The sequence below is a fragment of the Phoenix dactylifera genome, chromosome 1, assembly GCF_051530095.1.
Source record: "Phoenix dactylifera cultivar Ajwa chromosome 1, Ajwa_hap1_PhDact_Kaust_v1.1, whole genome shotgun sequence".
Taxonomy (NCBI): domain Eukaryota; kingdom Viridiplantae; phylum Streptophyta; class Magnoliopsida; order Arecales; family Arecaceae; genus Phoenix; species Phoenix dactylifera.
In genome coordinates, this window is record NC_143190.1 from 43399048 (window position 1) to 43416849 (window position 17802).

Genomic DNA, 17802 nt, shown 5'->3' on the forward strand with positions numbered 1-17802 from the left:
TGCCTAGACGTGTTTTATAGTGAACCAAGTTGCTGAGGAAGCATTTGCGACAAAAATAAATTTGATAAGTGTTCAGTGCAACCCAAGATATAGCTTAGACTAGATCTGACAAGTATTTATGCAAATCATGTGGAAATTTATCTGATTTGAGCCCATCTAGATAAGGCCCACACTAACACACATTTTGATTTGTTTTAGTTGTTTTAAATTGATCTCGACTCTGATTCAAAATAAGTCTCCGGTACGGTGATGGGATATATTTTATGGTGGTTGCAATAAAGTTAAATTCTATAAAACTATAGTAGAGATAACAACCATCTTAGTCTCTAAAACTGATGCTGCTTTCAATGGATGAGGCACATTATAAAAGAACACAACTATGGACTTGGTCCCCAACTCAATTGAGAGTGCTTGCAAGGTCTTCCCCATTAGAATGCTTGGAGATAGATTTGGAAAATCAAGGTGCTGCTCATGGGTGGTGAGGAGCACATCCGAAACTTCTTGTGACTACAGTTAAGCTAGTTTCAAAGATCAAGATGTCAATTGCTTGACCTTCATGTAAGTTTTATTGCCCTATACAGTTATTAAGTCATGCCAAGGCTAAAATGTGTTTATCCAAGTAAAATCAGTTTGTGTTTTTGGATTGGGAAACCCATAGGATCCTTTGTCTAAGCTTCAATGTTAATTAAGGATCCAAACTCAACTCAATATGAACTTTTTTTGAGATAACAAATCTAAAAATGACCTAAATTATTGTTTCGACTTATAATTGAAGTCCTATCAAAATACAATCTTGAATTATATCTAAATTCTTAGGGTTCATTTTGGTTGAGGTATGTCAGATTATAGGATAATCTAACAATTTCTGAGAATTATTTAGCTAGAAAAATTATTGCATGAGAAAATAAATTTTACCATATTTAGTCGATAGAAAATTACTCCATGAAATAGTACCAAAAAAAGATTACTATATTTGGTTGGAGAGATAATCTTATATAAAAATATTGCCAAATTCCCAACGATGCTTTTGAATAAACAATTCAAAAAATATTTTTTTTTTGTTCACTTTTTTTTTTGGCCATTTATGGTCCACTTACATGAAGGCCATCAATATTGGCCATTTTAAATATTGAAACATTGATGCAGGATAGAAGAAGAAGAAAGAAGAGGAGGAGGAAGAAGAAGAGGATGGAAGAAAATATAAGAAGGAGGAGAAGATAAAGGAAGAAGACAACTCAATATTCTCAAATCTCATATCTTAATAATACAAACTTATGTTCTCAATTGCATGGCAATCGATTTATTTAAATCCAAAACTCTAATAAGAGTTCATATAGAAAAGAATACTAGAGTTTCATAAAATTTAAGTCCTAAAGTCCAAATAAAAATAAAATTCCCTAATTTTTAAATAAAATATATTTTTTAATTTCTATATTTGCACTAATGGAAGTGTGGCTAAATTTCTTATTAGACAATCCTCCGTCAAATATATTTATTAGAGCTAAAAAATATTTATAAATTAACTATATAAATATTATCAAATATATTTTTTATTATGAATAAATTTTAATATCATTTATGCATATAAATAATTATATTTATTAGAAATTTTATAAATATATATATTGGTAAATAAATATACTAATGGTTAATAAATCCCATGTTATATTTATTAATTTATAACAAATATTTATTAATCATTTAATAATAAATAATGCTTATCAATAAATATATTAATATATTACTATCTTAATTATATTACTCATAAATAATAATATTAATATTTTAATATAATAATGACTATAGATAAATTTATATATTATTTATAATAGATAACTAATAAACATATTAATTATAAAAATTGTATATATAATAAGTATATTTATTATAATTAGTATATTTATTAGTATATTAATAATGAATATATTTATTAATATTTTATAATTAAATATTAGTTATAATAACAAATAAATAATATAGTATAAATATGTAGTGACAATATATTATTTATATATTATAAATGTACGTTATATTAGTATTAAATAATAAATATATTTATTATATATTTTTGATACATTAATCTAATATTAATAATATATAAATATAATTAATATTAACTATATAATATGGTTAATATAATATTAATATAACATGAGTGGAGGTATTTCCATCAAGAAATGATCGTTTTAAATTTTCTTCTCTTGATAATATAACGTCGAAAAAAAATACTATCTTATAGTGGTATTTGTTTTATCTTCTCTCTTAGTAAGATATGCATAGGATCCACCATTTATTTTACCATTTTATTCATCTTTTTTTTCGTACCAAATATGGTTAACTTACATTGAATTTATTTTTCCATGCCAGGTTATTTCCATCCTAACAAACCCTTACTTTTAAATCAACTTCACATTCCGATGGTGCAATTCACGGTAATGTTAGTTATTTGCTGGTGAAGCTGGATCTAAATTGTTCATTTGCTTTCCCAACCTTCCCAAGCTGCATTCTATAAACTACATATTCTCATGCAAAAAGCTACTGCTTTTATCAAAACAAAGATGAAAGCTAATATACCTAGATATTAATATATCAATTATTGGTAATCATATATTTGACACTGTGCTTAAATGTCATAAAAGACGAGATCATTATGACTTTGATAGATAAAGAAGCAAGTTGGATGACTGATACAACCCCAACTAAATTGTTCCTTGAGATGAGCAACTAATAGCATGACAAAGTAAAAAGTTTGGTGCTTCTGCAACTCTTTCCAATTCAAAGAGATCTTGATAGTAGCAAGAGTGATGCTATAGCGACCCCAAAGTTACATTCATCAACTTCACCAAAGAATTTAGAATTTTCTAGCAGCCCATTCCTCACAGGGTAGACAAGAAGGGGGTTCGCACTATGATGAAGAATACGCCACATTTGTTCACTACAGAAAAAGTTGGCTATCCAAAGATTTACATGCCGACGCCAGGTAGAAGTGTCGGTAATTTTAGCTGCAACGCCAAATTTTGCTAATGCTTTAAAATAGCGTCGATAGTTATAATATTATGACGATGCTAAATAGCGTTGTGCAAAGAACAATGCATATTAGCGTCGTCAGAGACCAAATGAAAAAGAGAAAAGTAATTAGACGACGCTTTAGAAAGCGTCGTCGGAGACCAATTGCACCTCCATTTCTTACGACGCTTTAAAAAATGTCGTCGGAGGCTAGTTCCCCTCGGAGGCCATTCCCCCTAACTAAAACCAGAAAAGAGACAAATTCTAATCCCCCTCTCCCGATTCCTAAACCCTGTAGCCGCCCACCAACCCCCCCACCCCCATCCCTAACCCCTACAGCCGCTCCCCAACCCTCCCCCCCTCTTGATCCCTAACCCCTCTAGTTGCCCCCCTCCTCCTCCTCCCTAACCCAAATCCAACAAATCCTTTTAGAAATCACGAGATGCTTAACCGGAAGGCCATCGATGGTAGGAATGACCGTGAAGTCAAGGATATCTAGCTCGGACTGGTCCTGGAGCCCTTCGGCGGCGGCGGGGAGTGGGGGGTTACGGTTCCAACGGTGGGGTGGAGGATTGAGGTCGAGATCAGAGGGGAAGTCAAGGAGGAGTAGCTCAGCAGCAGCGAGGCAACCCTCCAGCGTCTCTTCGAGGGGCTCCACCATCGCTATTTCCAAGAGGACCCAGGTTTCTCTTCTATCTTCTTTCCTTTCTCTGTTTTATTTTTTTTTTCCTTTTCCCTCCTAAGTTTTGGAATCTATCTTTAGGTGGTTAAATTAGATGCTCCCATGGCGAGGCCGCCTCCCTCACCTCTTCCTCTTCTTCTTCCTCGCCTCCGAACGATCAAGGACCGCCTCATGCCCACCGCCTTTTTCGTTGCCTACCGTACATTCCACCTCTGCCTCCTCCACAGCCTTGTCGACCTCCTCATCAATGGCTACGCTGCATCCGACGTTGTCAAAGCAAGGCCTCTAAACCTCCTCCTTTGGATGCACACCAAGTGTTCGATGGTTGACTGAGCCCTCCAACCCCTTCTCCCCCAAGGCCATCTCCGATGAGTCCCCCCACCCCTTCTCCCCCACCTCCATTTTTTTGCTGGTATTGGTTGCAAAAGTGGAGAGGGTTGAAGGGAATGGAGAGCATGGACAGTGATTCAGAATAGTGATGGAGATGAAGAAAATTAAGAATCTGAAGCCAGGGATGAAGAGAGAAAATAAAAGGAAAAAGAAAAAGCAAAGATTGGGTGGTGGAGCATTTGCGATGCTTTTGTTTTGAGTTGTTCTCCTCCAAGATGCCCTAAGCTTGGCATCTTGTTATTTTTGTCTTGTTTTTCTTTCTTAAATCTTTGCCTTTCCTTTTTTTATTTGATTTATGTAATCTTTTTGATTGTTCTCTCAAGTGGATGATGGAGCGGTGTGGCCCTTCCAATCCTCGAGCTCTCTTGTACAGATCTCCAGTTCCCATTTTAATGAGAAGAAATTATCGAATGAATTATAACGATGTTTCAATCCTAAGGTTAGAATTTTTAAATATTTTTTTAAAAAAATAATTATAACGACGCTTATAAGCGTCGGCAAAGGCCCAACGCTTATAAGCGTCCGCAAAGGCCCGAGCTAGCCCAATGCTTGAAAGCATTGGTAAAACTTTAATTGGTTCATGCAGGGTTGATGAACTGGAGAGAGCATAAAATTTTGTTGTATCTTGCCGTTCATATCTGATGACCAGCAATTCATTCATGCAATACAGATATGGTGGCCAGTGATTTAACTAGACCTTGCAATTCCAATCATAAATTGGAGAGGATCCATAAGTGGAGATACCATGAGAAATCCACCTTGAAGGAAATTTTCTGACCAGAAATAGGTTGAGCAAAAATTTAGGATTGAAACAAAATTTTATTGACATGGAAGATATTATCCATAATTGACTTTTATTTAATGTAAGTTGTCTGCGCCAGGTCAATAAGCTCATTCATGAACGGTTGCAAGCAGCCCGCCAACACTTAGGTCACAATCTTGATGCAGCTATGTATAACATTGATGGGGCGAAAATCATTCGGATCTGTAGCAACTTCTTTCTTTAGAATTAATTATATGATTGAGCTAAGAAAGGTCAATGTTAGTGTCATAAAGTTGTTGAAAGAGAAAGAAGAGGTTACCAAAAATTTCATCCCAATTTTGGATGAAATTTTGGAAGAAACAGAAAATGAAGCTGTTGGCGAAAAAATGGATTGCCCCGCAACACGTGGACGCATCGCCGGCACGTGATGACAGTCGTCCGATTTCAAAGGCGCCCGACCAAGAGGCGCCCGACCTTAGAGGTGCCCGATCTCAGAGGCGCCCGACCATGAGAAGCCCGACCTCAGAGGCGCCCGACCTCGGCATCCCTGACCTCAGATTTCACAGCCTCGCGGCCTTGATCTCGGCTAAGCTGAGCGGGATCAACCCCAAGTCTGAAGAGGACCCAATCCAAGGATGAAGCGGATCTCTCCACTCCACCGAAAATCAAGCTCCTCTCCTCCTCATCCGGAATCCCATCCAGCGATCTCCGCCTGAGCGGCTGTCAATAATTAATGCGCACGGTCTCCACGGATCCCCAGCTTACTCAAAATCTCAAGCCGTCCACGGTAACTCATTGACTCACTCAACTCCGTCTAGTCACCTACGGCAACTCATTAATTCGCACGATCACGCCCAATCATGACAGTAACTCATTAATTCGCCTGGTGACGTCACATGTAACACTGGCGCCCCTCTTATAAAAAGAGAACTTCTTCCTCTGGGGGGATTCTGATTTCTGGCTGTGACTTTTACTTACAAATTATCTTCTTTTCCCACAAAAGCCCCCCTCTGACTTAAGCATCGGAGGGCCGGCGCCGGAAACTCCGACCACCGGCTTTTTGCAGCTTCTCCGGAGGACGCAGCCCGCCGACGTACCGCCCGCATCGTAGCTCCCCCTTCTCAGCCAATGGTCACCCTCGGATCCAATTTCCAGCAACAGAAGCCATCAGGACCAGTACTTTTCTCTCCTTTGAAATTGAATACGACATCTTTAATCTCTTCTAATATGAATGGAGATTCAAGAATGCTGAGATTGTGATTTTGCTGCCCATAGATGAAGTTCCAATCTAGGTTAAACATCAAAAATGCTCTTAAAGTAGGTTGCAAATGGTTTCTTGATTTCCTCTCCATATGTGACTTCAAATCCATTCCATTCTACCTTATCAATCCAATTATCCATTCTCCAAAGGTTGGCAGTTTTGTGTAAGAATGCAGTATTGTCATCACCTTCCTTCAATGATTTAATTTTTGCTCTCTGCTTTCAATAAATCTCCTCCACCTTATAGTTTTGTGAATCTGATTTTTATAATTTTCATTAAGCTCTTTTTCTACCAATGAAAGTGCATCATGTTCCTCCTTTCTATCAAAATGTTGAATTTGTTTAAGCAGCTTATCTTTTCTGCTCTAGTTGACAATCTTACCATTGAAGACCAACTTCTCAATGCACTCCTTGTTGCTCTTAATTTGAGCACGAGGTTAATTACTGCATCACAAGTAGAACCGATGGACTTCCAGACCTTTGATACCACATCATTGATTTCGTCACAAGTCAACCAACTTCTATCAAACCTGAATATACTACAGGAAAATCGGCCTTTTCCGACGCTTTTTTCCCGACGCTAGAGAGAAGCGTCGGAAAAAAAGCGAATACCACTAAGATTTGCCGACGCTTTAACTAAGCATCGGTAATTCTCAAGAATAGATGACGCACAAGGGCGTTGTCGTAAAGTTATAGAAAAGCCGATGCTTTTTTAAATATCATAGGAATAGACGACGCTTATTAACGTCGTTGTACTCACATCCTAAGACGGCGCGTATAAGCGCCGTCAAAAGTCAAATTAATAACAAAACCAAGCGGCCAGCTCCCTCCTCCTCATTTTGTATCCCGATCGATCAAGCTCTAGGTCCTCTCCTCCTCCCTTCTCTCCGACGACGAGCGGCGTCCGACGGAAAGCTTCTCTCCTCCTCCCTCCTCTCCAGCACCGAGCGTCCGTCCACATCCTCCTCTCCTCCTCCCTTCTCTGCGGCGCCGACCGGCCGACCCCATCTTCCGCCACCTGAGAAAAAGGTAATTCAAAAGATTTTAGAGGCAAAGATAGGTTACAAAAATGAAGCCTTACATTTTAATGATTCGTATGTTGAATGCTTATTTTAGAAGAAATTTGTAGTGTGTTTATGAAATTAACAGTTTTGGCGACAATTTCTATTTGTTTCTACCAGGTATTACTGCATTTCTTAAATTTGAGTAATGCTAATGGAAGTATGCTAGCAAAGACAATCAAATGTCACAAAAGTTTGGGATTAGAAACAAAAGCAAGGTTAGATGCATGTTAGGCTATGTTTTTCTTTTCGTCGTGTTCTTAGGTTCTTTGGCAGCTGTGTCTTTAATCTGGTATTCTTTTTTTGTACTTTGGTGGTGTCGCCCTGAGTAGCAAGTACATTGGTATTTGGTAGCGAGCTCATTAAAGAGATCAAAGCTCTTTATACCGTTTCTTCCCTTTTTCGTTTAAGGATGCTGTTCAGGCCCAGAAGATATGTCAATGCACTTGCAACCATTAAAAACAAAAATGTATTAAATATGCATTATATGATTTTAATTCTCCCTTCATCCCATTTCTTTAAGTGCTATGCTAGCTATTCAGATGGATTAAAGAGTTTTTATTTCCCGTTATTTATTCTTCTTTTATAGTCTTGTTCCTCTTGGTTCATAGGGTTGTAATATACTTTTAACTTTAAGACATGTAACTTTACAAAATGCCAATTCATGTAACTTCTTTTGTGATGTTTTGGAGATCTTACACTTGCTTAAAATGTCCTGAGAATGCTTCACTCGTGTATGATTGGGGCAGCGCTTGCAATCCCTAATATGATATAAACGCTTAGAACTATATCAATTTTTATGATATCTCCATATTTATGCACTTATCTCTTTAATTCTTTGACATTTTGTTTCTTGAGGAGAATGGGGGAGGCAGCCATTGGAAAGCCAACTGAACAACAGGTGAAAGTTTATTAAGTGCATATCATTGAATTAAAAATATTTAGTCTGTTGTAAAAATATTTTCAGTCTCCAAGGGGATGTCTAATTATTTAAAAAATTTAACTATACTATGGCTTTAGGGTACAATTGATCTAAAATTAACTTATAGTTGTATGATCAATTTTAATCTATGTGAATGGTAAGAATGGAGTGGAAGCTAAGCAAGTTCTAAACAATCACTTATAAATCATTAGGAAAGAAAGCTAGAGATATTACACAATCAAGTATGAATGTAAGGCATGAAACACAAAAGATAAGGCATCACAAACATAAAGATGTATAGTCGTTCAGTGTACCCCAGCACCTACATCCACTCCCCAAGATCTCTTGAAAATTTCACTATAATCCCTCAGATTACAGTCGGTTGTTTTACAAGCTCACAACCTAACTTGTTATTTTCACGAGATCAAAACGAACTCGGTCGGTTTTCACAGGCTCACCGACTAGAACCAATCCGACTGTTTTCACGGGCTCACAATCCAACCCAGTTGGTTTTTTCGGGATTACCAACTACAACCTACAACGTTGGTTTTCACTAGCTCACCAGTAACCCTTAACTCCTTGATTGAATCCCTTGATTGAATCAAGTTACAAGATGTCAGAATAGGAGTTTAAAACAAATACAAGCTTCTCAAACAAGCAGATATAACAAATATAAACAAATAGAGTAAAGAAAAGAAACCCTCAAATAAGTTTTGTAGATGAAGGAACTCGGTTTCTTCTTTACTTGACCCTCTTCTGATTTCGCACGAGGTAGAGAATTACTGAGGCAGCACACAGTTAGAGAGGAAGCTTTGGGATTCACTCGGATGCTTTTCTTCTCTCTCTTTTGCTTTGAATGACCCTTTTGTGCTTTTGGAAGGTTTCTCTTAAAATCTATTTGAAATCTCTTCTCTATGTGTTATCTCCCACTTTCTTAACTTCTCCCCTAGCTCTTCCTTTGATTTTATAGCTTTGGATGGCGTGGGAACAAAGATCTAGCCGTTAGAGACAAAAATAGAGCCGTTGAAGTTGAAAAAAAACTAGCCGTTATGTCTCCCAGCGTGCTCGAGTCAACTCGGCTGAAGCAGGAGTCGACTCGTGAATAAGAGTCTGTCCGGCACTGTAGCTGGGAATCGACTCGACTGTAGCTGGAGTCGACTCGAGAACTGTAGCGCTGACAACTACTTTCTGTCCCGACTGAAAGAGACAGCTCGAATGAAGTAGGAGTCGACTCGGCACTGTAGCTGGAGTCGGCTCGTGAATAGTAGGAGTCGGCTCAAGCACTGTAGCGCTGAAAATCAACTCTCTGTCTTTTTTTGTGGGAGTCGGCTCGTGAACAGTAGGAGTTGACTTGAGCACTGTTCCTTGAAACTCCAGAGTGCCAGAGTCGACTCTAAACTTCCAGGAGTCGACTCAAGGACGGTTCTTTTGAATTTTTCTTGGAGTTTGCTCTTACAACTTGAATTCTTTGAACTTGAACCTTGGGCCAATGAAGTGTGGCTTTCTTCCAACTTTTCTTGAAAGCTTTTGAGGCCTTCTTGTATTTTTCCAACTTGCAAAACAAATTATCTTTCTTCTTGCAACACAAACATTAGTAATTATTCTTCAAGATTTTGTAATCATCAAAATCAATCTTTAGATCAGCAACATTCTTTTTATAAATAAAGTTTTAATATTTTTAGAGGTTTTTGGTTATTAAAAAAATTGTCAAAATGAGAAATCGTAAATCATATCCTTGTAAGTTTTGTTAAAATAAAGAAAATTAAATTTTCTTAGATTAAATTGAAGGTATTATATCTGCTAACATCTGTTTGGATAGGGATCGGCTAGTCATTATTATATCAGCCGATATAAGCATATATAACTTAGTATGTTGGTCAGTATAATATCAAAATATCAGCCAATATTTTCTATTTTATTTCTTAAGATTTCAATCGATATTTGAATTATCAATTAGTCAAATTAGCAGTTCATTCCGGAAATTAATAGTGTCTGGTTTCATTTCATTTTAGCCTCAAGAGAAGTCCATCTACATTCTTTTGGTACAGCTCATCTCCTAAGCCCAAATAATTTATGACATGGAGTTCTAACTTTCTATCAACTTTGGTTGAAGGATCTTTCAGATACTTAATAATAGGATAGTATCAATCATTCTAACTAGCATATAAAGCACCTACCCTCATTTTGTCCATGTTTATGCTTACAAAAAGACAAGGAGAATTAATAAAAACAAGTGCCAATCTTGTTAACACTATGAATTATGCCAATCTCTCTTTGTGCTATTTGCCATATGCCATGTTGGCGATAGAAAGGTTCTTTGTAATTATAGGATTGCTACGATCTCTTTGTGTATGCTAGTAACAATGCGAGGAAAACGATTCAGAGATGTTGAGTTTCAGCACATATCCGTAGGATCTTCTTCCGATCAATTCCTGTGGTCCCAGCAGCACGAGTCCCATTCTCAGCATGAGTCCCATACTCAGCACAAGTCTCAGTCTGAGCACGTGCTACCTGCTGATTGTCCAGACATGGATGACGTGCACATCTAGGGTAATTTGATTTACATTTTATATATTAATTTTTCTTACAATCTAATTATATTAAATTATTTACCTTTAATATTATAATTAATGGATATTTATTTTATTTTTATAGATGGACTAAGGAGAGTGAGGAGGACACGAGGACCCACTCGAGCACAGGACGTGTGGAGCCTACATGAGGATGAGAAGATCGTGGTACATTGCAATGAACTGGGGCATCCCATCAAAAGGGCAGCAAGCATTTTATCGACTTTTCTAAGATCAGTTGCGCAGAAGGGTCAATTGTGTCCACTCAACTATACGAAATGAAATGAAATGCTTCCTTCGTATAAGTTTGAGCTTCTTAAAATTATTGAGGTAAAGAATTGAATTTGCTTACTATCACAATTTTATTTTTTGATTTAACATTGTTATAACATTCTTTAATTACTTTGGTGTAGAAAAAGTTTTTGCTCCCTAAAGAGAGCCATGATTGGGTGCTAAAGTCCGTCAACCGCAAGTGGAAAGAATATAGAGCCAAGTTAAAGGCGGACTGGAAGCACGATGGTATGACAGAAGAGGAGGTTGCCCGTGTTTGTCCTCCTGATGTAATCCTTCATCAGTGGAGGGAGCTTGTCCACTATTGATTTCCCGAGAAAGCTCAGGTTGTGTATATTTTTCAATACCTTAGATTGTATTTACTAATAATTTAGATTACAAATTTATATTGTTTATTCTTTTTTTGGGAAGACATATTCCAACATTGGTAGAGTTGCACGAGCCTCTCAGACTATTTCTCATACTTCAGGCTCGATGAGTTATGCTCGATGTAGAGCTGAATTCGTAAGTTTTTTTGAAACTCTTTGAAACTATTTTTAACTGTTCTATCATATAGCATGTATCATAATAACTAGCTTGCCAATATACCTTTTGTTGTAGATGGATGATAATGGGAGGGAGCTTGGTAAGGTGGAGTTTTATAATATGACTCACACCCACCGAGATGGCAGTTTTGTTCGGAAAGAGTCGAGAGATATAGTTGTATGTATTCATCTTTGAATTTTCAACGATATTTTTATTAGTTCTATTATTGGCATATATTAATATGACTTTTTTTTTGAGAGATATAGGACAGGGCAACAACTCTTATTTCAGAGCACGTCGGAGAGTCATCATCATTCGACGCGACCAGTCATGTCGAAGCTCAGGTGCTCGCTGAATTATTGGGCCCAGAGCGTTATGGTAGAGCGTTATGGTAGAGTGAGGGGTTATGGCGTTGGAGTTACCCCCACTCAGTTGTCTGCAATGGGTATGTATACAAGAAATGCTGGAAAAGGCAGTAGCAATGCAGAAGTTAGTAGACTTCGGACAACAATTGAAGATATGAAAAATCGCCATCAGACAGAGTTGTCGGAGTTGAAGTAGAACCAACAAACTTTGTAGTCTCAGCTTGAGCATATTTCATCTATGTTATAGTGATTTCTCCCTCCTCAGGTAAATAACTATATGTATTTGATGGCTTTACATAATTATCACTTATTTTGCATAAGTTAATAATTTTCATATTCCTAACTTCTAAAGTTTCTTTTTTTTTTGTAGATTCCTGATACTTCAACAGCTCGTAGAGATGATGATGGCGTTAATCCGGTCCGTGATACTTTTTAGACTGTTATTAAGGAGTTTTCTATGTAACTTTCTTATATTTTTCAAAATACATTGTAATTCTAAACTTATTAATCATATATGACAATATGAATGTTTTGAATGATCTGAATATTTGTGTTCATGTAAATGTAAGGCAGGTTCATATTGATGTAAATGTTGATTTATGATATGCATGTGTTTTTCTAATATTTTTTTTAAAAAAAATTCCACGCCTGACGCTTTAAAGCATCGTTAAAAACCAGGTTTGGCACGACCAGAAACTCTTTCGCCGATGCTTATAAGCGTGGGCAAAAACCCCTCCAACTATAGCGGCACGCCCGAGTTATAGTCTATGCGGACGCTAATTTGCGTCGGAAAAAAAATATACACCGATGCTTTAATAAACGTCGGCAAATCCTTGGTTTTGCCAACGCTTTCCTTTTGCATCGGCAAAAATCTTTCCCACTCAGGTATCGCCGACGCGTCTACGACGCTTGCTGTTGTTGTGTCGGGGAGACTTTTGTCGACGCTAATAAGCGTCGGTAAAGGTTATAAAAAATATCGGTAAAAGTTACTATTCCTGCAGTGATATGCTTCGAGGCTCAGAAGGGCCAACAAAGGAAAGAATGACAAGTGCATGGTCCGAACATATATTTGCATAGACAACTTGATTTGATTGAGGGCATACGTCATCCCATTCCAATGAGATAAGGGACCAATCCAATTTAGCCGTACTTGGAGTCTTTATGATCACTCCAGGTGAAATCTTGGCCATTTAGGGGGAGGTCCAAAAGCTGAGATGTCCTGATGAACGAAAGAAAGGCGCAAGAAATCTTTTGAGCTTGAGGGTTCCCATTTCTTTCATAAATTTTGTACGTAGCAATAAAGTCAGGTCCCAGCATCCGAGGCCCATGAAATATAGAACTAATCTGTCTCAACTACCTCCAAAAATCCCTTTTCAAATCATGATCCACGACCCATAAACCACTGTAAACGTCTAGCAAAAATTTGGAATCTTCGAACTTCCTTTCTTTGCACATTGAATAATTCCGACCAATAGGAATCCCCCGTGCTATCCCAGCTGCATCCCGGGATATCCAAGAATTAATTTGACCAACGTAGATGCTTCTCAAAATAGATGGAGGAGGATCTTCCAACTTTAAGTCTTGGAGACCGATGACACAATAACCATCGTAATACAAAAAGTCTCTTACAATCCTTCTTCTGATAGGATCACCCAGGCCCGTACATTCCAAAAAATCAAAGACACACTAGTGAAGAAACACAATCATAAGATAGGAGATCCATGAAGATTTTCGTTACACATACAGCAGTAGAGATAAAAAACACCAGCACTTCAACAGAGAAGCATAAAGACCGCATCTTATAAGGATTAATTATGCAATCATAAAAAAAAAAGACCCCAAGACTTGCCGATGGGAACACAAAGTTAAGAAGACAGAACACCTAAAATCATAAATAAGACACTTAGAGGGATTGAAAGATTAAACCTTGAACAGACAATTTTGCACGGAGGGATCAAGCACTGCTAACCTCCACCCTCTCTTTCTCCATGGTGAGCAAGATTTTTGTGAACCTTGAAACATCATCCCCTAAAATTTTGACCCCATTTCTTCGAGCCCAATTGACCAACGTATTAGCTGAAAAAGATTGGAAAACTAGCCTTTTATTCTTTGAGGGACAACAGGCATGAGGAAGGCCTAGTGAGTTACAAACCCTTTTATGTTAAAATCTTCATATTACGAGTTACAAACCCTTAGTTTTGAGTTACAAAATTTTCTTTTTCTAGAGAGTTAATGCATGCAAGAACTATTGCCCGACTTGATCCTTCCGACCCTCATCAAGGCAACATAAGCCACCACCCTAAAAAAGATGAACATTATGAACAAGGCCGCAATTGCTAGACTCTGATGGCTAAAGCCGACTACAGCAATTGCAGGAACACTTTCAACAGGACATCTCTGGCCACTGGAGCACTCGTAGGTGTCGCCGGGCGAGTATTGAGCGGATATCTGGATCTTGAAGGTGTAGTAGATGTAGGAGATGTACTTGATCCAGGCAATGAAAGGGGGCACATGTTGGACGTAGTACCCCCCAGCGAGCATGAAGGAAAGCAAGATCACGGACGCAAGCGTGGTAGAAGCCTTGAGGTCCATGACCAAAGCCCCGAGCGCAAACCCGAGGCCTTGGGCGATAAGAACCTGTAGGAGCATGACAGACAGGGTAATGAGGAAGCTCCACAGGCTACGCTTCAGACCTCCCAACCAGTACGTGATGGTGAGGAACACAATGGGGAGGATAAGCTCCATGGGCAGATCACCGACCATCCTAGCCGTGAAGTAAGAGGAGAGCCTGTACATTCCCGAAACTCTCTCTTTAGTCAGCATCGTGCGTTCCTGTGGGAAAGTGAATAAGGCTTCGAAGACGGGGTAGAAACTCCAAAATCCTAGGATAAAGTAAAGGAGGCCCATCTGCAAGCATTGATAAAGGGCGAAGCAACAACGATCAAACAACCAAGTGGTGAACTGAAGGAAGAAATAATAATAAGGTGGAGAATTGAGAGAAGAGCCAAACCTGGTCTTGAACATGTCCTCTGGATCCATACCACATAAACCCTCCAAGAAAAGCTGCTATAATAATCTGTGCAATCTGGAATCCAGAGAAGGCCTGGTGCTTCCTTTCTTTCATGCCTCTCTGGAGCAACACTGAGAATTGTTCCCACCAGGTTGTAGACCACTCGTTTCTAGTTTTATGGAGCTCAGATTCTTTAAATTCTCCTCCTACTTCTCGAAGCTCCTCAACTATCTGATTATGCAAGCGGTGAGAGTAGGCAGAGGACAAAGTCTCCTTAAGAGCTTCTCGGCTCTCCAGTGTTTCGTCGGGAGCCAAACCTGCATTCAATACACAGATTACAAAGAACCGAGGGAGGATTTATGATATGACAGTCTTCTATTTTACCTCCATTTTTGTTTTGTTGATTCAATTGAATATTGAATTTTGTAGCTATTAAAAAATGCCACATTCAATATTAATTACAAAGTATACTTTTGAGTCCTTTTCAGGAAAAAAAAAGTCAACCGACTTGAAACAACATAATCTTCAACAATCCAAACTAAACCTGAGCCATATCATGGAGTTAGAAACTCAAGTTTCAAAGACTATCCCTCGGATAAAATCAAAGTAGGAGATTCCACAATGAATTCGGGAGAAGGAGAAGCAAAAGGCTTTGCACTCGAGCAATACATGAAAGCGGAAAAAGCATAGCTGTGTATGTGAAGATATAAAGTGAGCATGCTCGGCCATATATGGTGGATAGAAATTTAATTACTATAGATGGAGATTATTCCCACATGAATGAAACGGGTCACTTAGTTGTTTTTATTCAAGTAATTGAAAAAAAAAAAAATTACTGTGGAGATCAAAGGAATTAGCCCTACCATACCAAAAAAAAAAAAAAAAAGGAAAGAGAAAGTAGAGCAAGTAGCCTGAGCCGGAGCCTACCTGTGGAAATGAAATGCAAAATACATCATGGCAAGGCATGCTTTGGATGTCTCGTGAAAATTTGACCGTGCACTAAATATGGCCAAACATTGCCTGGCACGTGTTCGGATGCTAAAGATTTTCCAAGAGTTGACATTAAATTCGGATAGGGAAAAGGAAGGAGCTTTTTTTTTTTTTGCTAAAAATAGGAAGGAGCTTTTGACCAAAGAAAAAAAAAAAGAAAGAGCCAGTGCAGGAATGCAGCTGAGAACGTCGGCCGATAGGCCAAAGTTATTGCATCATTCCAAGAAAGGTACCCTTTTATGAGGTATATTGTACTTGTTTGAACGAGGAAGAGAACGTTAATGAGGGAAATAAAGGCATACCGTTGGCAAGGTCGAGAAGGAAGTCGGCGGGATTCATGGCCACGGCGGGGGCGTAGCCGACGCTGGCGAAATAGTTCATGGCGTCGGAGCCCTTGCCGAAGTAAAGGGTGTGGCCGTCGGAGAGCAGCAGGATCTTGTGGAACATGTAGAAGATCCGGCTGGAGGGCTGGTGGATGGTCATCACCACGGTCCTGCCCCCCCGGGCGAGGTCGGCGATGGTGGTCACGATCCGGCCGGCGATGGTGGAGTCGAGGCCGGAGGTAGGCTCGTCGAGGAACAACAGGCTGGGGTTGATGAGCAGCTCCTGGCCGATGCTGACCCGCTTGCGCTCCCCACCGGAGATCCCGCGCACGAGGGACCCGCCGATCATGCTGTTGCAGCAGCCGAGGAGGCCGAGCTCGACCATGACCTGCTCGGCCTGGGCCGCCTTCTCGGTGCGGGAGAGGGTGCGCGGGAGGCGGAGGAGGGCGGTGTAGAGGAGGGTCTCGGAGACGGTGAGGTGGGGGTAGAGGATGTCGTCCTGGGAGACGAAGCCCATATTGCGCCGGAGCTGGTTGGAGAAGGGCCGACCGTTGTAGGTGATGCTACCGGAGAGGCGGCGGCCGGGGCGGGCAAGGCGACCAGCCAGGGCCGTAAGCAAGGTGGTCTTCCCGCTCCCCGAGGGTCCCATCATCGCCAGCATCTCCCCCGGGAGCACGGCCCCGGACACCCCCTTCAGTATCGTCTTCTCGCCCTTCCTGGAGCCGTCTGCCTTCACCTCGATCTTGTACACCACATCCTCGAACTGCATCGATCCGATCCCGTTCCACCACAGAGAATAAGAGAAAAAAATAATAATAAGAATTAATTTGAGAAAATGAGAATTTATTTATTCATTTTTAAAAGGAGAGAAAACGGCACAGAAGGTGGGGAAGGGAGGACATGAGAGAAGAAAAAAAAGTAAATGAAGCCATCTGATCGATTTCACACCTTGAGAGTAACCGGATGGCGGGCCGTGGCGAAGATGGGACGACGACCGGCACCTTCCTCGTCTGCTTCCAGCTGCGATCGGGGTTGCATCTCCATCTCCGTCATCCTTCCCGTCTCCCTCTTCCAAATGTTCCCTTCCGCTTCAACGTAAAATCACGCTGCAGAATCTTTCTCTCTCTCACACACACCCCCACACCCACACACCCGTCGGAATTTTGCTGTAGGAGGAGCTTGTCTGGCCTCTCTCTCGTTCCTGTCTCGTGTCACTCGCTCCCTGGTTCACAAGACCTTCAGGACTGTGTTGTGCATGGGGAGGAGGAGTCGAGAAGAGGAGGATGGGGACAATTTGGGAGGAAGAGGTCTGCCCGCACCCTTGATATATAAGCGCGGGGGAGTTCGAGGGGTTCAAGCATGGTAACCTCGACCCATCGCATCCCACCCTACGCGTGGATTCATCTCGCCTAAACCAGGTTTTGTTTTAGGAAAGGTGTTATCAGCGGTTCACGACGGTATATCCCAGTTCACAGCCCGTTCCGCTAGATAACGCCAGTCGATGGTGCTAGGCTGCACAACATTTATTAACGGCTATAAAGAGGCGCAACACAATTAAGGGTTATATTCACATTACCCGCTTTTTGTCCTTTCCGATGAGGTTAATCTACTATGACTTTAATTGACATGCCATATGGAAATTAA

At 39.9% G+C, this 17802-nt stretch overlaps 1 protein-coding gene across 1 annotated transcript; it reads right to left on the bottom strand.

The window, feature by feature from the left end:
• Nucleotides 1-14035: 14035 nt before the first annotated feature.
• Nucleotides 14036-17434, bottom strand: LOC103695697 (ABC transporter G family member 9-like). Its single transcript, XM_088721736.2, has 4 exons — nucleotides 17107-17434; nucleotides 16138-16921; nucleotides 14846-15162; nucleotides 14036-14742 (listed from the first exon to the last, which is right to left on the bottom strand). The coding sequence occupies exons 1-4, from the start codon at nucleotides 17209-17211 to the stop codon at nucleotides 14065-14067; spliced, it is 1884 nt and encodes a 627-aa protein (XP_088577862.2). The 5' UTR covers nucleotides 17212-17434; the 3' UTR covers nucleotides 14036-14064.
• Between the last annotated feature and the right edge of the window lie 368 nt (nucleotides 17435-17802).

What these genes read in the sequence shown, in the direction of transcription:
- LOC103695697 (XM_088721736.2), bottom strand. Translation starts at nt 17,211, where the DNA reads ATGACGGAGATGGAGATGCAACCCCGATCGCAGCTGGAAGCAGACGAG. An exon ending in GCCATCCGGTTACTCTCAAG is followed by an intron (nt 16,922 to 17,106) that starts GTGTGAAATCGA and finishes GGATCGATGCAG; the next exon opens with TTCGAGGATGTGGTGTACAA. An exon ending in CCTTCTCGACCTTGCCAACG is followed by an intron (nt 15,163 to 16,137) that starts GTATGCCTTTAT and finishes TATTGAATGCAG; the next exon opens with GTTTGGCTCCCGACGAAACA.